We start from the raw sequence: 24035 nt of genomic DNA, 5'->3' as shown, positions 1-24035 counted from the left end.
CTGCATGTGTTGCATCGCCTAAAGATTTCATAATATATTTTTTCACTAACATATTTACCCAGCATGGTATGCAAACGTATTACAAAATAGATTGAAAGATGGAAAAATATTTTTTCAGCTTCAATTTTCTCCTGAGCTGATGTCATGTCATGTACATTGCTGGCTAGGCAACAAGTGCATGGGCGGGTACGACACCGGCACTGCGTGTAGCAAGTTCCAGGCGTTCTGGTACTTTAACAACGACACGGGAGGATGCGGCCAGTTCTGGTACGGCGGCTGCGACGGCAACGCCAACCGCTTCCCCACAGAGGAGGAGTGCGTGCGGACATGCCTGAGCCCCAGTAAGGCGCCCCCCCTCATCCCTCACATCGTGCTACAGCAGCAGTCTGTTCCAGCTGTGACAGCACTCTAACACTAGGATGAACCCTCATGTGATGTAGCCAGCAGCAATCCAACAGTCCAGCAGCAGAAGCATCACTGCAGGCAGATTTAAAAAAGATTTGTACTATTGAAGAAGGATTTACTGTATGCCAATTACATTTTGCATCAATAACGGCTGGCCTTTATCTGAATTCAATTGAATATTTCCACCACTAACACTACGCGTAGCCAACAAGTAATAAAATGCCGCTTAACTGCAGGCGAATCCATGAGGGAATAAATAAGTGCCACATTAAGCTATTTATATAATGTTCAATAATTATAATAGTTCACAACCCTTTGTAAATTGAGCGCTGTCATTCTGAGGGTTGTTTAAATCGTGTTATTGCACAACCTCATATTTAACTGGCACAAAAGAGTTTTGGCGGATGTGCAATATTTAATTGTCTTCGTATTTAATTAAACACATACATGTTTTACAGTTTTATCGACAAATTCCATGTTTATTTATAAAATAGCAAGTGTATTTCAACACGAGTCACCTGCTAAACTTGACTGTATCATAAGTATGAGAGATCATTGATACAGAAGGTGTCAACAGTAGAATACAAAATTTTATCCTAATTGGAATTTGGAAAATAATTTCAAATGCTATTGGCCAATGATATCAGATATTTAAATACCTTATAGTATGCACTTTGCATATTTCATAATTGTTTTTTTGCACATGCTGTTTTCATAATATGCAAGCATGTTTTCAATTTGAAAACGTAAGTACGTGTGTTTTCAAAGGAATAAAATCTAGGACACAACTGGATTTTATCAACACACTTTACTTGAAGCTGCTGTGTCTTATACTGTACATGTAAAAAAGCAAAAGGCTTGACATTGGCAAACCTTTTCTTTTTACAATAAGCATCACGAGCTATATGAGATGCTCAGGAAAGCATCTCATCAGCAGCATGAGCATCATCAGTCATGGTCTATCCACTGCTGGATGAGGGTCGCCCCCAAGTCTTTTTCATTCTCAAGGGTTCTGTGGTGCCACAATCTACATCGCTCCTGTAGATTAACTGAATCTCATCGCTGGGGTGGCCGTCCTCTCAAAATGTCATCTCATTCTTGGCTGGCAATGTGCCATGTAAGTCGGTGATGGTGTGGTAGACGATTCTCAATCTTGCAGTTCCGCCACAGCCTCACTACCTCCTCACTTCGCTAGATGCAATTATTTTAACTGGAAATCAGAGGCGGGGAATCTTTGAAGGTAAATACGTAGAAAAATAGTACAAATATTACATGTGCGGCTGCATTTACTTTCTCACCAAAGCAGTGCCGCTATTATGACTTCAAAGCTGAAGATTGCAACACTTAAAAAATATATATAATGACTAATGCAAAGTGTAATTATTGATTAAGGATAAATATGTCTAGCATTAATCCGGTGTGAATAGATTGGGTTGTCAGGTTGGCGTTATTCAAAATTACCTCAAAATGCCTGTTGTCAAGCACCTGCATGGCATATGGCGATTCACACATGTTCAGTAATAGAAAACGGTGCTCGGAAATAAAAACCGCCTTGCGACGACAATGAAGGGGGGTGCATCGTAGTACACGTCCCTTCACACTTGCTCGTGAATTATTGTTCTTTTGGGAGTAGTAGGACAAGCTCGTGTTTTTGTGCCATGCAAAGCGTGTCTTCCACACGCAGGGGAGAGACATGCGCACAATGTGTTCGTCGACAATGCAGGTGACATGAGATGGGCCAAGCGCCCTTGAGCAGCTACTGTATACTGGACCAGTAACAAAATCCTGAAGACCCGTGCGTATGATTCAAACCAGATACAAGCAACCTTCGCCTAGCGACGGCATGAAATGTGCCTCCTTTGTGAGGCCACTGTGAGCATTGAGTGAAGGTTAAAACATTCTACTTACATCCTGTGACCTCCCATTGTAATAAGAGCATTTGTATTAGTTTCAGGTGACAGATGAAGTGTTTAGGCATCGCGTATTATAATGGCTTTCATATGGATGTGATTTCTCCCAGTAAAAAAGCATGATTCTCAGTGCATCCTGATGTTAAGTGGAAAGTGCAGCGTGTCTCCTACCCCTAATGGAAACCTTTAAATATGCATGGTTATTTATTTATTTGTGCTTACATGTTTTATTTCATACCTGTCGATATAAATTCATGTAAGCCACATTGCCAATACTTTCAAATTGTGATGGGAAATGTTTACTTCACCAAATATCCAAACACGTTTTACCAAGTCTTATGTGAGAGATCACTCAAACTTTACACAGATGGGTCGGCAACCTCCTCACCGAAGGCAAAGACCTCCGCCAAAAATGTATTGTGCCAACTTTGTCATGTACGTTTACATGACAAATGAGAAGTATTACATTAATGTAATTTGTGATTGTAGTAACCAGGCGTCGAAAAGGAAAATGGCTTATTAGGAGCTTTAACAAAATCAACCACCCCATTCGGCAGTTTCCTTTAGGGAGCCAATTAGTGACCCTTCCGAGTCACTCATGAATACACACATTTGCAGCTCCTTAAATGGTTTTCACCATAAACGTTTGAGTTATATTTGAACCAGGCTGAGCCTTTTAATCTTATTTTTGCTGAACATTCTCAAGTGATTAATCGCCAATGAACCATCGGAATGTGTGTGAGACACTGCAGCCTTAAGTAAATTAACTCGGTTTCATATCAAAATGAACATGTGCAATCTTGTATTTTTTATGACCGAAATTGCATATTAAAATGTTGTTTTGGTTGTGTAGGTAAAGTTGAAAAGCCTGCTGTGAAAAGCAGAGGTTGGTATATTTTTCTGTAAAGTTGAGCACTTTGATTCATACTGCTTTGTTTTCATGCCCCAAACATCCAACATGCGTGTCCTCCTTCCTAGAATGTCCACTCTCAGCCACATGGCTGTGCTCTGGGCTGACATTTTCAAATATGGACATACGTTGTGCATTTGTGGGGAGAAGCTTAAGTGACTCGATATTGTTGAAATAATTGTTATTTGCAGTTTTTAATTGTCTGGCTGGTGATATTTTGGCAATTATAACTGTTTTAGAAGTGAAACACACAGTTATTTAGAAAGCAATGGATTTTCACCCAGCCTTCAATTATGGTGACTGACGACACTGGCATTCCCAATTTAAAACATAAACTTAAATATGTGTAAGTTAGATGTTCTCATAAACATAACTCCAGCACATGGACAGTACAGGAATTGTACCCATTGACTACGATGGACAAGTAAAACACATTTCCATAGCCGCGATGCATGTGTTGGTAACGCATTTGTTCATTCTAGAGGAATGAAAACATGCACTTATTGGAAACCTTCATATTTTTTTAAGTTGACTAAATTTGGGGAGTTATGTTCGAAAAGTAAAAACAATTTGCAAGAAATGTGTCCTTTAGTGCACCCTGATGGTGTAGCCACAGAATTACCCACAATGTTTCAGTCACACGTGGTTGTGATCGCACAACAGAAAGCAGGGCATTTCACCCCATAGTCCGTGCGGACACTGAATCTTTTTCACTCAAGCAGAGTAGAGACTAGCACATCATGAAGGAACCCCTTTTATGTTATGTAATTTAAAAAATAATAATTTACAGGCAGGTCAAATTATTGTTATTTTAAGTCTTTGTTAAAGTGCCTCCCTGCTGGACGTAGCATTGTGGTAGCACTAACCACCATTGGAGTAATTCCAAATTTCCATGGTGAGCGACACGATTTACACAAAGTGGTATTCGATCCTGGAGGGATAATTGGCCTAGCCAAACAGGAATTTAATGTATGACCTTACACATACGGGCTGAGTGCTCTGCCATAGCACCACCCACCTGGATATGTATTTATTTCACGAAGCGTATCTTTGGCAATTGTTTGCAACTTTGCTTCGCAGAGGTGTGCAAGCTGCCGCTCAATGAGGGCACCTGCCAGAATTTTGCCCTCAAATGGCATCACGATGGCACCGAGCGGCGCTGCATCCAATTCTGGTACAGTGGCTGTGGTGGCAATGCCAACCGCTTCGACACAGAGGCTGAATGTGCAAGGACTTGTCACCAGCCAGGTGAGGCCCAATATGCACAGCAGCGTTCACTGCCACCTCCTTAACTGCTGCATGTGCTGTTGATCAGTCTCTGCAAAGTTAACCAGCTCATGGATCCTATAGACCCCATAGAGTCCACACACTTTTACCTCATGTGACTGACAATACAAGGATGTATTATTTAACTGTAATAAATTACCTAATGATATCAATGTGTCACCTATGAGACATTAAGGGCTTGATTCATATTGTAGTTTTGCCCATCATTCTGTCACTTATTGGCGGAATGATGGCCGCTCCTCGTAAAATCTTGGAATGGCCCAAAATTGACAGGGTTCAGGGCACCGCCAACATTTGTCATAAGCTGTGTCACAATGTATCATTATTTAAACCACTTATCATCAAGTATTGCTAAGCCAAGAAGACTTAACAATACATTATACACCTCAGCGGAGGATGCAAACACCTTTTAGCATGTGTGACTTCATGTGACACCGATTGGTCAGCTTGGTGCGTTGGAAGGAGATTAGCACATGCAATTATTTTACGGACTGTGACTGAACCGTGCAGATAATCAGGCCACAAACTGGCATGTTAATTAAGTGCAATAGAGTTTTCTGAAATTTCCACATAGTGCCAGATTACACAACTCTGTGTAAACAAACTCGAGATGAATCAGGACCTGAGTTCTTTTTTCCAAGTGCAACCAGTCAACTCTTCAGGGACCTGGTATAAAATTACTTGAGAGAGAGAATTGAATGTTTTCTTTTTGTTTCAGATGTCCGCAAAAAGGTAATTTTTTTTTTGCCTTTTTAAATCGCTTCTATTTAAGGCTTCATGTTCAAAACATTCACAGCAAATATTATATTAACCTTAGACTGATAGCTTTCACTCTTTCCCACAACTACATTACTCACTTCGCTGTTATGTATGTAAAAATTCTAGAGTAAAAATACATTTAAAATGTAAACACATTTTTAGGCTTCCACGTGATATTTGTGGTTCAATAATAACTTCAGTAATTGTGTTACAGGTTCTCAAGCTAGAGCAAAGAAGACACAGGAAGATGAGCCACCCACGCAATAATAAGGATACCAATTTTTCGTATTCATTACTAAGTTTATTCAAAACCCAAACTCACACACGTCAATCCTAAACGCAATCCTTGATATATCGTTCTTTGGAATGTGCGTTTTAAACACATTCACAACACAAGTGTTTATTGGCGAATTCAGTTCACATTGTGGCCTTGTTTCTGTGCTTTTGTGTTCAGTGTGAGTACCTATTGTTAGATTTTTTTTTAATTACGTTCAGTCTTTTTTTACTTTGATATTTTTGTTGCAATACATTACGGTGCTTGGCTACAGCTAGGCAAGGTGTTTGTGAAAACACAATACCTGTGAATTTTATGAAAACCGAAATGGAGTCCTGTGGTTTGTAATGAATTATTTACGTGATGGAAGTTTGCAGGGCAAAAAATAGTTACATTCATTAATCACTGTTTTTTTTCTTTGTGAAAATTAAATCATACGTAATTATTAAGGATGTTCGTCATTGTATTTCCAATCTTAAATAATTTACGAATCAAGAGGGAATTGCTCTTTACTATTTTTAGAAATATATATTAAAAAAATGCAATCACTTGAGCTAATATCAGGAAAATGCATACCACTACATTAATTGTGCCAAGCAACATTTGGAAATGCAGCCGTTTGATATTCAATGGTGGTATTCATTGTGTAAAACAAGTGTGGAACTGGCACATTCTTTGTACACTGCTTCTAATAAAAACATGAAGATCCCATACTCAGGACTCTTTGTACGCTCTGCTTCATTTGTATAACCATATATTTAGAGAATAGGATATGTAATGGGACAAATCTATTTCTTGTTTAAACACTCTCACATGACTCATGGAATGAAGGGATCTGTACTACCTTAAGTAATCATTAGAGTATATATGCTTTATATTTGCATGTTTAGGCTACATTCGTTGATTAATCGGAATATGCTGGCTTCATGGCAGGCTGTACGAAATAACATCCGGTGGGTGCTGAGACTAAGCAATGATTATCACAAGAGGCATCTTGGAGTCGGGGAGCCTTTGAGGCCCTGTAGTTAGTCTATTCCCATTGTGCCTATTACATGCACAATTACCACAAACGCTGCACTTGTTCTATTCTTACTCAAGTTTAAATTTATGTATGTGACTACAATAATACCAAATGAGGCAGAAGTTAAGAAGTTAGTGGTAGGTGTTGTAACAGGTCTGTGAGACTTATGAGGCTGGCAATTTAATATTGTATCCTGTCAAAAATGTTCATCCAATGTCAAGCGCACACACAAAAGCCCAGAATAAGTTTAAATCGTATTCAGTTGGATCTCAAACAAATGAACATCGCCTAAACCATGTGTCAACAAAGGAATCTGGTCTTAAGCAAGTTAAAATATTGATGAATTATTTTTTTTGCAATTGTTTTTTAATTTTCCAAGTCCCAAGCAATGAAGATGATAGCAATGTAAGTGTACATTATAAATATCATTTTCACGTTATGCTAAAACATTTTTAGATTAGCCAAGGTTGCATGAAAGATGCATGAAAGTTGCTTTAGATATGTACGAGGTCTCAAATGACTATTGTAAGAACATTTCACCTCCTGAAACTTTAAACTGCTAAAATACACGCAATAATGACAAAATTAAAAAAAACCAGTAAAATGCAATTCATGATATTTCAAACACAGCATGAACAGGAGTTAATGAACTATCAAAAGGCTGGATGCAAACACTTTTTTACGTTATAATATGTCTTTTATACCCCAAAATATCATTACATCACAAAAACAACACAGCTGTAAAACTTGAAAATGGTGTCCTCAAACGGCAATGATATTCGGTTAATGTCCTGAAAATGTCTGGTATAATGGCATGTCTACAAACTAACTATAATATGTAAATCGATAAATGTTACAAGTGACAATAATCTACAGTGGGTGACATTCAAAGTAAGAAATGGACTCGGTGGGATGAACTTGTTAATCACATGGAAAATAATTAGAGCTTTCAAAGTACATTCACTCCCTCCACTGGGTCTCAATCCAATCCTGGATCAATTTAAATACTACCTCACAACCTCTATGGACTCATCCCTCCCTATCTCGTAAGTCATAATAATTTTCTCACTCAATCCCCTCTACTCACACTCTGCTCCAGAAACTAAGGCTCTCTGTTGAAGGCCCACTCGACGACCTTCGCTCAGTGAGAGATAAATGAATCCCCTCTGCTGTCCCCATAGTGTGGAAATCCCTGCCCACAACGTCTGTACAGTCGACTTTCTCCACATAGTCAAGGCTCAAGACTTTTCTGTATTCTTCTGACTGCGTCATTCCCTCAATAAAAAAATATTCCTACACGTTCTGTACTGTCTTGCAATGCGCTAGAACTTGGATGCTATAGGTTTCCCTCGCTTTATGCAGTTGATGTGTTCCCAAAAAATGGCGCACAAATCGAAATTGCGTAGTATGAACTTTGCAGTCACCCAATCCACAATGCACGGCACAAGACAGCTGCATGCCGAGCAGTGCATACAATACACACAATGTTGTCCCACGTCCAACCGCATAGCCGCATTTGAGTAAATTAAAACCACATGTAGTGAATTTTAGGTAGTAACAGATCAGCCGCATTAATGCGAAATCGCACAAACCTAACTCGCATAAAGCGAGGGATACCTGTATAAATAGAATTGTATCATATTTAGAATAAAGTTTAGACTCACTCTTCCAGCCAAACACACTTTCAGCATCGTTTAAATATCAACTTATGAAATTATGATTTCAAAAAATATCTTAGCTGAGGCCACAATAATTATTTGACCACACAAGAAACTGAAAGGGTCCAACAAGGACACTGTTTGCAGCATGTCACATGCAAAACTTCTGGACATCTGTGAAACTAATGAACAGCTGTGAAAAATAGCTTTATATCTCATCGGATTCCTCCAGTATAATTACATATGATTCTGAAAAAAACTTAGATGTCATATTCCCATTACGAGACCAAAAGAAAGAAACAAAACCCCTAGATGTATGCTCACTACTTTCACACTTCAAAGGTACTGTAAACTATGAAAGCCATATTTCTAAATAACAGGCCATTTCAGACATCTGCTAAAGCCACCGGCGAATATGGGTGGAAAATATTTACTGCTCACATGCTAAGGTCAGACTTTTGCATTCAGATGATCAGTGTTAACTTCCATCTCCCCAGCGAATGTTGGAATCTGACAGAAAGGCGGCCCAGTGGTGGGAAACACATGCTGCGTAGCCCCGTGAGCATCATATGATAACACAGACGGTTGAGATGTCAGAGTGTGGGTCATGGCGACATGAGGCTCCCACGCGCCGGAAAAGGGGCCCTGGTACCAGCTCGCGGTATACTGGAGTCTCTCCACTTAGTGCCGTCTGGATGTCTTTCAGCTGCATACAAGGACATAGAACATTTTGATGGTAATTATTTTTAGAACAGTCATATTTTAGTTTCAGCTCAGTTTAGAGGCCAACCTATGACAAAAACACGAACTGTACAATATTTAATCTCAGCTTCTGTTAGGGCAGAGCACATTATTAATAATTTCGTAAGGTATATAACAGCGATACCGCAGAGGCAGGACTAACAAATACAGAAGACTGACAGAGTTAATTTAAGAGTGCTTGAACTTTTAAATTTGTGCTCCTATTAATGTAATTATTTTGCCAGCATATTCTTTGAATCTTAGAAAATGTAAAACGACCTCACAATCCATATTATTATGGGAACCTCATTTGCCAGTAAAAATATGATAATTGTTTTTTTACCCTTCTATCTGGCAACAAAACTGACACCTTTTTACAAGGAGTCATGTTTGCATAGACCGCAATACCTGCAGTCATAATACAAACAAAAGACATAACTCTGATAATGTGCACTGTCCTTGAAGTTGATTGGTCCACACCCGAGACAGCTTTCCATCTGGTCCAACCCATGTGAGACTAGGCTCTAAGAAAAGCTGTCTCGGGTGTGGACCAATCAACTTCAAGGACAGTGCACATTATCAGAGTTATGTCTTTTGTTTGTATTATTACTGCAGGTATTGCGGTCTATGCAAACATGACTCCTTGTAAAAAGGTGTCAGTTTTGTTGCCAGATAGAAGGGTAAAAAAACAATTATCAATCCATATTATCTTGTCATTTTGTTGCAACAAAACAGCAGATTACTTATATGGGGCCTAGGGGTTGTCACACGTGAGGCGGGTGGGGGTGTGGGGGGCACTCAGGGGTGGAGAGGTGGGGTGGGGGCCCTCGTACTATGAGGGGTCCTTCCACTCGTTTTTAATGAACTTTACTTACGTGGGAATGTGTTGTTAAATGTTTACAGTGACTCAAGTTAAAACCCTATCCACACGTTAAAACACGACCAAGATACCGGCCCAAATCATAAACATTTCACGGCCACCTTCCGTAAGGCGTGTAAGCATTGGTTTTTATGATAATTGTTTTTTTACACTTTTATCTGGCAACAAAACTAGCACCTTTTTTTACAAGGAGTCATGTTTGCATAGACCAATCAACTTCAAGGACAGTGCATACATTATCAGAGTTATGTTTTTTGTTTGCATTATGACTGCATGTATTGTGGTCTATGCAAACATGACTCCTTGTAAAAAAGAAGTGTCAGTTTTGTTGCCAGATAAAAGGGTAAAAACTAATTATCATATTTTTTACTGGCAAATGAGGTTCCGATGGTGCATTGGTTTTTAGTTCCTGGCTCAGCACGATGGTGAACAAGAAAGGTAAGCGATTATTCAGACCCAGCCCATTTTGTAACTCTCCTTCCGAAAGTTTTATATTTGTATTTACTTCACAATAAATTATGAGAAGGCAAATCATGCTCTATTGCTGCACTAAACATAGATGCAATTAAGAATTAGCACTCTTAGTCTTTTACATTTACACCAAATTTTGAAGGGTGAGGAAAATCCAGCCTTTGACTCAATGACCATGTGTATTCATATTCATTTCACAGTCAGTGCACAAATAAACGAACAGGCGAACTTACTAAGACAACTGTTGCACGATCCCGATGTGCTTGATAAACAAAGTCTGACAAAACAATCTGTAAAACAATGTAACAAAACATTTCCATCGTCGATAACAGCAAAACAAAAACATATGAAAATAAAAGTTAATTCACACTACCTTCATCAGAGTTACCCTGGGTGAATTATATTGAGCAGGTGGAACACTCACTTGTCTGAGAAAACGAATTTAATGACTCCTGCAGATGATACATGTTCTCATACAGAACACACGCTCGACTAATGCAACTCTCAGATTGACTCAGCACAACTGTTTTCCTGGTTCTCTTGGGAGGAGAAATGCTATGAACACCAATGGTGCATATTCCCAATTGTTTTCCAGTCCCTGTGTGAGCAATGCAAACATTGCAAGCAACTGCAATTCAATATTCTATCCACATTAATTAATTACCAGTTTCCGCTCGGCTTCCTCCAGTTGCCGCACCGTTTCAGCATCCTGGATATAAAACATCTGAAAACACAGTTTGTCAGTGCCAATGTGACCACATTAATAGATTATGGATATTTAATTGCACGTTCACATTGAAAATATAGTTTTGTGTATGCGAATCATGAGTCACTGCCGTTACATGGTTTTTGCTTGGACCCGTTTGGTTCCTTTCTTGTCCACACTGAGCTTTGTCTTCCTTCACCGTTTCAACTTGTGTTCCACAGACTTCAATGGTGAGAACAGACTTTGCAATGTAATCTAAAAACTGTAACCAAGGAAGTAAAGCAGATTGTTAATGGAACGAAAACAGATTCAGAACGATAACTATCTGTACTCATTAAGTAAACCATGTAAATATGGCCCGTGTTTTCAACATATAAAATGTGTTTACAAACTAAACTTGCAAAAGAATGACAACGAAATAGTAATACTGTACACTTTTTATGCATGCAATATATTTGAGGTTGTTTCAATAAATATGCCATTCTATAGCATATTTTGGTAAAATGCAACATTTAAATACTCCTCACCTATTAACTCACAAATGCTCTTTCATTGCTAAGTCTAACTTTCATGGAAAAAATAATGCCTCTGTCACCACAGAGAGAGAATGCTTATTGGTGCATGCATTTACCAACTTGGATGCAATATGACTACAGAGAATACGTACAGTGAAGGACAATGTATTTCAAACCTCCTCAGTGACAGGACTGAAGAAAAAGGTCTTCTCAAAGTTGTAGTCAGGGTTACTTGAGGCCACTTCTGCAGTCTCATCCTCATCTTCACAAAACAGCTTAAATCTACAGTGAGTCTGTGTATATGGGATAAGAAAGTGGAATTGCAAATATTGTTCATTTTGGCAGCCAGCTTGTTTATTTGTCTGTCTACATATAGTTATACTGTGTATATTATACGCTTTCCATTTCGACATTTTTGTAATTGAGAACAAGCAAGTGGATCATGCAGCGATGGTTGGCGTGAATTGGCACGCGTTGAGCGCACACGACAAAACAGGCCACGTCTCTCGCTTCTAGATCGTGTCCAAATGCAACCCGGGCCTCGACGTTTAGATTGTTTCTAATGTGTTTCTATAAGCACAAGTGAAATACACAGACGCACATTTAAAAATGCATGTTGTTACTGCCATCCCCCACCTATTACACTGGTCAACAAAAAAAATTTCTGGCCTGGACTTTTGCAGCTGTTTTAGACTAATTTCAGGGTGCTGATTCCAAATCTGATCTCAGATTTGCCCTATCACATCTCATTTGTATGCTATCGGCATACCCCATTTTCATTGATTTTACCCGAAATTAACTCTGTCACTTATGATTGCAAATTGTTGCGAGTCAGTGACTGCTTTAGTGTTAAAATATGGTGCTGTATTTTTAGGATAGTGTGTTTATAATATCATTTTATGTAGATATCCACATTTATTTAATATTTTTCTTCTACAGGGCGTGATCTAACAATAGCTACAACATCCGAAAGAAGGAAATGCAGTAATGACCCAGATATCTTCTGCTACATCTGTGGCAGCTTCACTTTGCAGGATCAAAAGCGCAACATCAATATCTTTGTCAAGAAGGTTTATCTTGCCTACTTTAAAGTACGACTTGGAGACCAAGACAAAAATTGGGCTCCTCACAAAGTGTGTAAAACCTGTGTTGAAACTTTGCGATCATGGTCTAAAGGAAAGAATGCTAAGCTGATGTTTGGTGTACCAATGGTTTGGAAAGAACCTACAAACCATTTGGATAACTGATACTTCTGCCTTGTCAATGTAAAAGGTTTCAATAAAAAAAACACTTACAATACCCAGATATCCCATCTGCTAGAAGATCAGTTGAGCACTGTGAGGAAATACCTGTGCCTGTATTTACTGGGCTACCAGAGATTGATGTTGAATCCCTCAGTTTACCTGCTTCTACAGATGATGATGCTCAGATCTAATATACGCCATCTGATGCAGATTATGATACAATTTCTCTGTTTAGTCAGCCTGAATTGAATGATCTTGTAAGAGATTTGTATTTGCCAAAGCAGTCTGCTGAATTGTTGGCTTCCAGGCTGCAAGAGAAAGGACTACTCAGACCTGGCACTAGTGTCTCCTTTTATCGTAACAGAGAAGCAGCACTGCGAAAGTACTTCCATTCAGATAGTCAACTTGTTTATTGTAATGATGTTGAAGGGCTTCTTCTCAATATGGGACTGCCCGCATATGATTCAAGTGAATGGAGACTTTTTATTGACAGTAGTAAAAGGAGTTTGAAATGTTTGTTACTTCACAACAGAAATATATATGGTTCAATCCCAATAGGACACTCTGTAAAAATGAATGAAGAGTATGCCAACATCAATATTGTTCTGGATAGATTGGAATACCATGTTCATGGATGGCTAATTTGTGTTGATTTGAAAATGGTTAATTTACTTCTGGGTCAGCAAGGAGGTCACACCAAATACCCTTGTTTCTTGTGCTGCTGGGACAGTGGGGCTACATTAGAACACTGGGTTAAAAAGAACTGGCCACCAAGAATCAGTTTGACGCCTGGTGACAAGAACATCAAGTATGAGCCTCTGGTTGATAGGAATAAAATTGTATTTCCCTCACTACACATAAAACTTGGGTTAATGAAGCAATTCGTCAAAGCTCTTGATCACACTGGAGACTGCTTCAGCTATATATGTTCAACCTTTTCAAGTCTCAGTGCCGAGAAGAAAAAGGCAGGAATATTTGATGGCACTCAAATAAGAACACTCATCAGGGATCCACACTTTGTTACAACAATGACTGCGGCAGAGGCTAGAGCTTGGAATGCATTCTCTGATGTGGTGCGGAATTTCCTTGGGAACAGGAAAGCGGACAACTATCGAGAGATTGTGGAGGAGTTGCTCTTGAGTTTCCAAGCACTTGGATGTAGAATGAGCATCAAGGTTCACTACTTACATAGTCACTTGGCCTAGTTTCCAGAGAACATGGGTCACGTGAGCGAAGAGCAAGGTGAACACTTTCATCAAGACATTAAAGTTTTGGAAGAACGTTACCAAGGCCGTTGGGACTCAAACATGATGGCAGATTACTGCTGGTCCTTGATGAGAGACATTCCACAAGCTGTACATCGGAGATCGTCAAAAAAGAGGTCGTTTATGCAGATGTAACATCACTATTGTGAATGACCTTTTTGTACATATTTTTCTTATCTTCACAATTCAATTCTTATATGGTAATATGCATTCACTCACATTGATATGCAGTCACTCTTACAACTTTGTGCTACGGCTCATTAAATGTTTGTTTCATTATTATTGTATATTGTATCTTATCTTATTTTTGTATGGATGTCTGTTTAGCTATTCGTAGATGAGCATAAATTTGCTGTTTTTATTGAAAATTCAATATTTGATATCTCAAAAACCTGATGTGATAGACAAAAACTGATGCCAGATTTGGAATCAGCACCCCAAAAATACCTTAAAACCGTTGGAATACCTTATGCCAGAAAAAGTGTGTTGACCAGTGTTATTAATTAATCATTGTCATACCCAGCTGGAGATACATACAATATCTGCCGCTGAGTGTGAACAGAAGCAACAGCGTTGCCTCAGACATAAAAACGTTTCCCAACTTGTTTCGACTGCCAGGTGTGACAATTCACGCAACCCATGCAGTTCCATTTCAATATGTGGATTGCTTTGGAGTATGAATTTCATGCCACTTATAAAATCCATCTCACATTATTTGTGCGCAGAATATGCGGAGGTTATCAAGCACATGGGTGTGAGGATTAAGGGACTGTAAAGCATGTGAGGATTAAGAAAGTCACTGGGTGTGAGAACGACTTAGGAAAAACAGGTATTTGGGCTTGTGGGAGTTTGGTGAGGTATGTGGATTAGGAGAGGTAAAATATGGGGTGCAGGTGTTGGGAGACAGGAAAGCGTTGGGCTTTTGAGATATAAAGACAGGTGGGTACGTTGTGGTGGTGGTGGAGTGTGTAGCATAGATAATGGGGTGGATAGAGTTAAGGTGCTGGGAAAAGGAGTGTCATTATATCCAGATAAGAATGCAGCCTAGGGCCATGGGCAGGCAAACACAGGCACACCATCACTCACCTTAGTGAAGTGCTCAGGAATACCTCGGGCCCCCAAAATCCTTATTAGGAGGTGCAGTTGTTTACCAATCTGCAATGCAAAGTATCACTATTAGATTCGCCCTGGGACTCCAGTGGTTGAAAATCAACCGGAGGAGATACAAAGCCTAATGCCAAATGATTTTCAGTTTTATTTAAAATCAAAAACACATGCTGCTGGGACAATGGCAATTACTCAACGAATATATTTGACTCAAGTAGGCAAACGGTCATCCGTGGTTTCTGTACAACATCTGCTCAAGGTTCTCTTTTTAATGTGAAAATAAGAATACTTTCTCTTAAATAATTAAATACATCATTAGACCTCCTTTGCCAGTACCAAAATATTATAATAAGCTTTTCCCCCTTTTTTTCTGGCAACAAAACTGAAACCTTTTTACAAGGAATCGTGTGTGCATTAACCACAATACTTCTTTGCATTTTGAAGTATTGTGGTTAATGCACACATGATTCCTTGTAAATAGGTTTGTTGTAACAGCTCTCTCGCTGGTTCAGCAGTTCCACTGCTGGATTACATTTTTTCTGCCTGAGGACGACCGCTTGTGTTGCGATTTAAACGTCGTAATATATATCTTTTTTTTATTTCTCCACCTATGTGACTTCACGAAAGTTTCAAATCTTACTAGAATCTTTGGTTTAAAAAGATCACGTAACTTACTTTAATGCTGAACATGTTCCAATAGAATAATGCACCCATGTCAAGTCTAAAGGACTAGTTTCTCCTGGCAGTGCAATGGATTGTTGTTGACCTTAAAATAACACTCAGCTTCAAGCATTGAAGTGCACCCGAATCTCCTGATATTTCAGGTCTTACGTAAGTCAGCTCCAAAAGATGTTTTTACTTACAACCTTTCTACGAAAAATAGCGGGCAACTAATAACCGTCCAAGATTAACATGATAATTTAATTTACTATAGTGGTACTCACTAAGTGGTGTGCATTAGCTTATTGTTGCTAAGCAAACTTATTGAGTTATCCCCCTCTTTCATGCAAAAGTAGACTTGCCCTCGCCTGCTGTACGATATACAAATATTTATGTGCCTCGGTTTCTTGGCTTTCCCTCTATTTCTTGGGTTTTCTCTTTCGGTTTCTTGGGGTTTCCACCAGGATTTCCAGTAGGAATCTCACTGATTTGAACCCTTTGGAGTTGACATGTACTATCATGTATACTTAATTTTGCAATAAAAGAGTAAATGTAAGATATTCCGATTTAAAAGTGATGTTTACAGTATGACAGTTCACAGTAATAAATGTGATGTCAAGTGATGTATTTGGAAAGACACATCTAATGAGATCACAGACACTATGTGCATCATGAAGGATGCACAGCCATCATCAGGCTGGGTTTATAACAGAGAGCCTGTCATTGGTTCAATTTATATGGATGCAGACGGTGGTTTAAAAGGTGTGGCGAAGGCATTTAAAAGTAAGTAATGCATAGATAGAAAGCAGAGATGTAATAAAATAATATAAGTTTAAGGAAGGGAATAATTTTTGCAAATGAAAAATGTAATCATAAGTCATCAGATGATCACATATTTGCATATAAAATACTTTTTTTACATGGAGAGACGGATAAACGAAGGAGACATTGACTTATATATTTTGTGACATTATGAGCAGATTAATTTGAATTTTTGGAGAGATAAAAAATACAATCATTATTTGTATACACGATACACATTAAAGCAAATCGTATTATGGGTAGCAGGGTGGTCTCACTACCAAAACCTGGCTGGAACCTACTGTCAAATAGTGTTCAAATCAGCAAGGCTTTCCTGGGGAAAGAAACGTAGTAGTAATAATACATAACAACATTCATTTAAGAGTTCCCCTTGCTTTCACAAAAATGTAGGACCAGTCATTGATCAAAGTGGTCCCTCAGCTGAATGCATCATACTGACAGGCATGTGGACTACCCATGAAAAAATTCGGCATTTGATATTTTGCTGGCCCTGCATCAGAGGAGTACAAATAACCACTGTGCAAAATGTTACAGAACATCAATTGGAGCCTCAATGTAAAATCTCTGCGGTATTCTGAATACTAAAATTAATTTCTGGTGTCTAGTATTCAAGGCAGAATTTTATTCTTGGTAAGCTACATGCTTAAATCAGCATTTTAGACTGGGAAGGACATACATCTAAATAAAAAACACACTACTGTATACCAGTTTTTACATGTGTATTTGTTTTATTTATTTGTAAACTTTATTATGACTTTATTCTTCTAGAATAACAACGGACGAATGATCTAAACTTGTGCAACAGTTATGTGATATCACAGATTACCTAATTAACGGTTGCTTAATTAAGACTTTAGGCTATGTATTATTGGCAGATTTGTGATGTAAACATCAAATAAACATTGTAGGTACAAATTAATGGAACATAATTTAACAGGAAAGAGCAAATTCACATGTAACATCATGTTTATTTATGCTCGAAAGCCACATCCGGTCCATTTTGAAATGCATTAAAACCAACAACGAGGACAATATTTTCTGACTTCAAAATAAAAGAACATGAGCGGTCCATTTTCACTGGTAAGAGTGGGAGATGTTGAAATACGTATTCAGCTATGTTAGCCGATTATAAAGCTTTGTCTTTGTGAAACCTGCTCCTTCTTTCCAAGACAGCCAGTGGCACAGTCCATAAGCCAGAGTGAACGGTGATCATCATTAATGCTCCTACCAGCTCGTTTGGATCGCTGACTTGCTGGCGTTTGGGCGCACCATCAGAGTCACACGGCTGGATGAGCATATGCAGATGCCCCTGCTCCTGCCCATGACAATCCAGCACGGGGTAAGTATCGCTAACCGCCAGCTGTACAGAGAGGGGAGAAAACAACGACGAATTTCAAATTCACTACGGATTATGTTAAAGCAAGCTTTGGCGGTTGCTTTGTTCCATAACGGGCAACACAGCGAGTAATAAAATAAGTAGACCTGTTCTTCACCTGAGGACGGCTGCTTGCGTTGTGGCCGAAACGTCGTGAGAATTATTTTCTTATGTTTTATTTTTATTATTTTATTATTTCCCTTCTACGTGACTTTACCGAAAAAACCAAGAAGATCAATCCCTGCAGTCACGAAAGCTTAAAATCGAAAAATAAGTCAAGTAAATCATCCGTTTCTAATGTTGTTGTCGTTGGGGGGTTTAAACAGGTGTATAAAGAGAACACCTTCCAGCACTTACGAAGGAAGGTCACAACTTTTGCTTGGGGGGTTTCTGTGGAGGCATCGATACAATCAAAATACGTGCATATCCAGCAAGCTATTCCCGGTGCTCTTCTGCCAAGGGCACAATTCCTACCCGTGAGTGATTAGAGAAAGCCAGGTGACAGAGACACAGACAACCAGGCATCAAAGGCCTCTCATGAATTACTACTGTCCTGTCTCGTGTTTCCTCCCTCAGCGTCCTCTTACCTGGTGGGAAAGAGGCTGCAGGGCGACCTGGACCACACCCACAGACACGGTGCTCTCCGGACATTCCCAAAACGGGTCCTTGTCCTGCATCGGGAGCAACAGCAGCACTGCATGAGCACATGTTTAGCCTCCGTATTGAGTAAACCAAATGGAGTGATTTACTTCTTAACAAAATACAGAGCTCGTAGCATGCACAATTTAAAATGTGTATATAATGGATTGCATTGCCTTAAATGTGATAATGTTTAATGGCTGCATTCACAAATTTACTATGAAATGAATTACACCAATTGAGAATCCCTGCAGTCACGAAAGCTTTAAATCGAAAAATAAAACCAATTGAGAAATTATATTTATACTTCTTCATACTTAAACTGTATTTGAAAGATATATCAATACAAAGTGTCATTGATGTCATTGTAGATTTTGCAAGCTCTTGAAATATTATTCTACTTGCAACATTGCAGGGTCACATCATGTCTCCTCTGATATAAAATACTGGTACGATAAATTACAATGTTATAAGAAATGGTTTTGCATTACTTGTAAACATACTAGGTGCCTTTTGTTGAATTTTATGACTCACTGCTTTTCCAAAAGCAGATGTTCTTTGGTACGTCTCTGGCTTAATTTTGGCTGAACTCTGCTGCTTCTTGAAAACGTGTTCCCAAGGGCAACCTTTTTTGGCAAATATTCTGGCTGTACAGAATATGCCCATGGCCTTAAATGCCCTGATTCCCTATGACTCACTTTGTCTAGGCAAAACGGCGCATAGAAAATTCTCGAGTCCATTTGAACAAAAGTACTTTTATTTAAATCTTGACATAAAGCTTTCGTGACTGCAGGAATTCATACTCTTTGAGTCTTTCGGTAAAGTCACGTAGATAGAAAAATAATAAAATCATAAAAAAATCATGACGTTTCGATCACAACACAAGCTATCGTCTTCAGTTGAAAAAAATACAGCAGGCTATATTTCTTCCTCATAATCAACGTTTTTGGGTTTAGATCGCGTTATTTATAAATGTGTCGTAACCCTCCACCACCCGACACGGCCAATCAGTAAAAATGTGTCACGTTGACAAAAGACAAATAGTTCACTGCTTTAGCCCACCGGTGTGTTGAAGCCACAACATTTACAATTTGAGTACTTCAACACACCGGTGGGCTAAAGCAGTGAACTATTTGTCTTTTGTCAACGTGACACATTTTTACTGATTGGCCGTGTCGGGTGGCGGAGGGTTACGACACATTTATAAATAACGCGATCTAAACCCAAAAACGTTGATTATGAATAACATTGGTCGCGAAAGCCTACGTGTTAAACTATATTTCTTCCTGCCTCAGCAGTCCACCTGCTGTATTTTTTCACCTGCTTTTTTCACCTGACTTTACTGAAAGACCCAAAGAGTACCTTTATTTAACCGATATCATGGCAACTCCTTACAAAAAGAAAGTTGCAATAAGAAAAAAGTTATAATTGTTCCGTTTAAAGACTTGCAGAGTTTACAGGACCCTGACAGCAACAGGAGATGTATGAACATTAATGGCCGACGTATGGCTTAATTTCTCCCTCGTTTAGCACATGGCAGTGTCTGGTTTGTTAAATTAAAAACATTCTCATCCGTCTGAATCTGGAATGTTTCCAGTTGCAATCTAATAAAGATGTATTAAATTAAAATTGTCTGTGATACTCCTCATATGTAGCAGTCACATTGGCCCAGTCTCTCTAAGTGTGAAAGCTCTGACCTAGTTTAAGGTTGAATGACCACCTTTAATCACTCTTGGAATCTGTGAATCCGTCCTAACTAATCTCATCTCCCAGACACTCTCGACCTCGTAATCTTTAACACCAAGTCCATTGTTCTCACCACCCTTTCACCAGTCATGTTAAGCGACTACCACCTCAGTATTTTTTTGGGTTCCCAAGATTCTCCTTCCAGGTCTCAAATCAAATTTTACACCACAAGACAACTGTATGCTTCACTTATTGACTCTCATATTGTGTCCATCCATCCTTGCTTCATGGACCATCAAACATCCCTTTTATGAACATGAAAGTGCCACATTTTCTACTTTTTTACGCTTAACTTATTTCGCACCTTACTCAGCCAACCGTGATACTTATCACGGCCAATCGGTGTGGGGGAAGGACAACAAGCTAAATACAAAAAGCAGTTCTAAAGCAATACGTTTTCAATTTAGATGTAAAAGTGCATAGCTCCAATGGCTTCCTAATATCGGAAGAAGAGCATTCCAGACGGCTGCACAAACGCATTTGAAAGTGTGTGATACAGGTGTTGAGGAGTTCCCAGGACGCACTCGGATACGAAGGTAAGTTGAGGGCTTGAAATCCACCAAATTAACACAAGGGTACACAATTCCTAGGGGTTAGGGGTCCTACTCTGAGTCCGGGTCCCTGCCGGCTGGCTCCGGTCTCTCTCTCTCTCGTGTCGGATCGGGGACTCTGCCAACTCCACCAACCGGAGAGAGAGCACCTCTATCGGCTATCACCGGCTTCTCACCAGACTCTCCACTCGATCCCTCTCTACCCCTGGCGTCCTCTCTACCCTTCTTACTCTACCCGTTCCCACAGTAACCCCGCTTTCGTCACGGAGTCTCCCTTAAGTACTCTAAGAGACGTGACGTCATCGAGCTGCCCAGCGCGCATGACGTCACGTTCCGTGACATCATCGATCTGAACGACACAGGGACCATCTTGTGACCATCTTTGTTCGATGGTTCCTGATATTTCAAATGGGCCATTTAGTCATCGGTGCTTATCTCCTGTTAACATAGCCCTACAAAGTCTGTGGTGGAAATTTCACATTCCTATGGCAGGGAGCACGAGTTTATTCATAACAGAAACTGCTGTTGGCTTCCTCACCCCCCACCCTTGCATAAAAAGTAGTACTGATTTGATCAACCCCGAAAGGAGGGTTGGATGGATGATGGGCTGAGTCAACCATCTCAATGGCAACCAGGATTTGAACCTGTGACCTTCTGATTGCGAGCCACTCACTTCTCTATGGCTGGGTTCAAGCCCTGGGTCTGCGTGGTCTCTGTCTCTAATGATGTGAATGATGTTACCCCTCTGAAGACTCCAGCCCCTTGATAAGGACAGCTGTTTTGTGTGAGGGAAAAACCATTGACTTGAAATTGTATTAACTTTTATTTGTTATACGCAGTGGCGGCTCCTGCAAAATCTCTCAGGGGGGGCAAATGTCTGGATGATTGATAAGGATAAGGTCCACCCATGCAATGGATAAATTAACAGCTTAAGAATGTAAAGGCAACTTCACTTCTTTAATATTAATGAAAAATAAAGTGACTCTTACAATACATCTTGTTTGTTTCTATACTCACTATTAATACAATCCACTCAAGTTTCTTTTATTAAAGATTCCACTAGGTGGCGACAAATTATATTGTTGGATGAAACGTGCTTACGTATGATGACGTAAGCACGTTAGTGCGAGCCCTCCCGGAAGCCATAGAGAATGCATTGCAGCGCCCGCCCTTCGAAAAAAAACATCTTTGAATGTAAGTCTATGGGGCCACTCGGGGCGATTCTCAGCCGGAGTGAAATCGCCCAAAAAGAGGCAGTACTCCACAGAACGTGACATGACGTTGATTGGACTATATCCAGAGGCACAGTGACGGCTAGCGTGACTCTGTGGTTGAATGACATTGGTGGTGCGTCGCCCAATCGCCCTAATGAAGAAACCGCCCCTGGTTATACGGATGATGTATAAATATGATCTTGAAATCCACCACCAGGCCTCAAATGCTCATTAAATCACATCAGTCAGCCCTGGTGAGAGCCACATCAGATCTCTACTTGGGTCTTATCACAAATGGTGCTATAAAATCTAAATCCATTTCAGCACTGTAAACTTCCAAATGCATTCCCCCCATAACCACACTTCCTCCACTACTTACTCAGTTGCCAAGTGTGAACAACCTGCCTGATTTTATGAAAAGGTCGAGAATAATAGCAATGTTATTTTAGTGTCTGACTCTCCTATTAACTGTCCTTCTGTCTCCTTACTTTTTAAAAGTTAACATACCTCAGCCTGTAACTATTAATGACGTAACCAAAATAATCTCCAGCCTAAAAAAACGTTAATTTCTCGATCCAGTGCCCACCAAACTCATCCCTCGCTGCGTACCCACCCTGGCCCAGTACATTACCATAAATGCCTCCATCTCATCCAGTACCATTCCATTCACTCTCAAGACTGCCGCTGCTACTGCTGCCGTGACTCCCGTTGAAAATCCTTGAAAATGTCCATCTAATCGCAAGGCACCCTTTCGTTTGAAAAGTCCAAAAAGGGTCATCTTATTCTTTGGGTCTTTCAGTATAGTCACGTAGATAGGTTGAAAAAACTACGACATTTCGATCACAGCACAAGCAATCCTCATCAGGAGGGACGTTTCGATCACTTAAAGTCTTTGTCACTGCAGGAATTCATATTCTTTGGTTCTTTCGGTAAAGTCACGTAAATAGGTAAAAAAACTACGACGTTTCCATCACAACACTAGCGACTGTCAACTTATCTACGTGACGTTACCGAAAGATCCAAAGAATATGAATTCCTGCAGTCACAAAAACTTTAAGTCAAGGGTAATGTACTCACATTTTTCCAAACACCTCTATCTCAATGGCCTCCACGACCCAGTGAAATCTGGTTTCCACAAAGATCATTCTACTGCAACTTCTCAGTTCAGATCATGACTAATTCTCATTTCGTCCTCCTTGAGCGTCGTCTTAATTATGTAGGCATCACAGGCACATTTCTGACTCCAGATCTTACCTCTCAAACTGCTTCTTCTATATTTCTATACGAGGACTCTTCCTTAGAGACAAGGTTCCATCCTCAATCCCCTGCTCTTCTTTAATACATCTCCCACTTGTATAAATAATCTCCAGTTTTAATATCGACCATCACTTCTTTGCTGAAGATGCCAGTTCTGCATCACCACTGACTCCACAGACCCAACCTCACCGTCTCACATCTTGCCTTTACACGATCTCATCTTGGATTGGATCTAATATTCTCCAGCTAAATATTGCCAAAACTGAAGCACTCCTGATTGGCAAGAAGTCCACAATCAGTAAAGACTCCTGACTGAGTGACTGCTACACTCTGAAATTGCACCGGCGAAGAGTGTGTCATTAATCCTGACCCCGTTACAAAATGGCTGCACACAAAACCCCAATCATATAAAATTAGATTTGCACTTGATTTGGCTTTTTTCAGCTCGGAGATAAATCAAAATGTTTGGTTTCACCATCATGCGAGACCTACACAAGCAGAGTGTGAGAGAAAGTGTGGCTCTTGCTTTATAAACGATAAAAAATACTCCTTGAAGGATTTTTCTGAAGTTGTGTTAAAATTCTCTCATAAGCTGTTCGCTGACACGTGGGGAATGCT

At 39.7% G+C, this 24035-nt stretch overlaps 1 protein-coding gene and 1 long non-coding RNA gene across 2 annotated transcripts in view; one reads left to right on the top strand and one right to left on the bottom strand.

Annotated features, from left to right (window-relative positions):
- The window catches only part of LOC144717906 (collagen alpha-3(VI) chain-like), a 59049-nt gene extending 52784 nt beyond the window's left edge, over positions 1 to 6265 (top strand). Inside the window, 5 exon segments of the mRNA XM_078593707.1 lie at positions 168 to 341; positions 3169 to 3201; positions 4306 to 4473; positions 5231 to 5244; positions 5486 to 6265. Of these exon segments, the coding sequence (XP_078449833.1) occupies positions 168 to 341; positions 3169 to 3201; positions 4306 to 4473; positions 5231 to 5244; positions 5486 to 5608 (512 nt within the window). The 3' untranslated portion in view covers positions 5609 to 6265.
- Positions 6266 to 8840: 2575 nt separating this feature from the next.
- Positions 8841 to 11286, bottom strand: LOC144717920 (uncharacterized). Its single transcript, XR_013585161.1, has 4 exons — positions 11159 to 11286; positions 10981 to 11040; positions 10550 to 10606; positions 8841 to 8930 (listed from the first exon to the last, which is right to left on the bottom strand). It is a non-coding gene; the product is annotated as an uncharacterized LOC144717920 (long non-coding RNA).
- Positions 11287 to 24035: the final 12749 nt, after the last annotated feature.

The sequence above is a fragment of the Lampetra planeri genome, chromosome 1 (assembly GCF_965212315.1).
Source record: "Lampetra planeri chromosome 1, kcLamPlan1.2.h2, whole genome shotgun sequence".
NCBI lineage: Eukaryota > Metazoa > Chordata > Hyperoartia > Petromyzontiformes > Petromyzontidae > Lampetra > Lampetra planeri.
The sequence above is the reverse complement of the archived record's forward strand: the minus strand, read 5'-3'. Positions and strand labels throughout refer to the sequence as shown.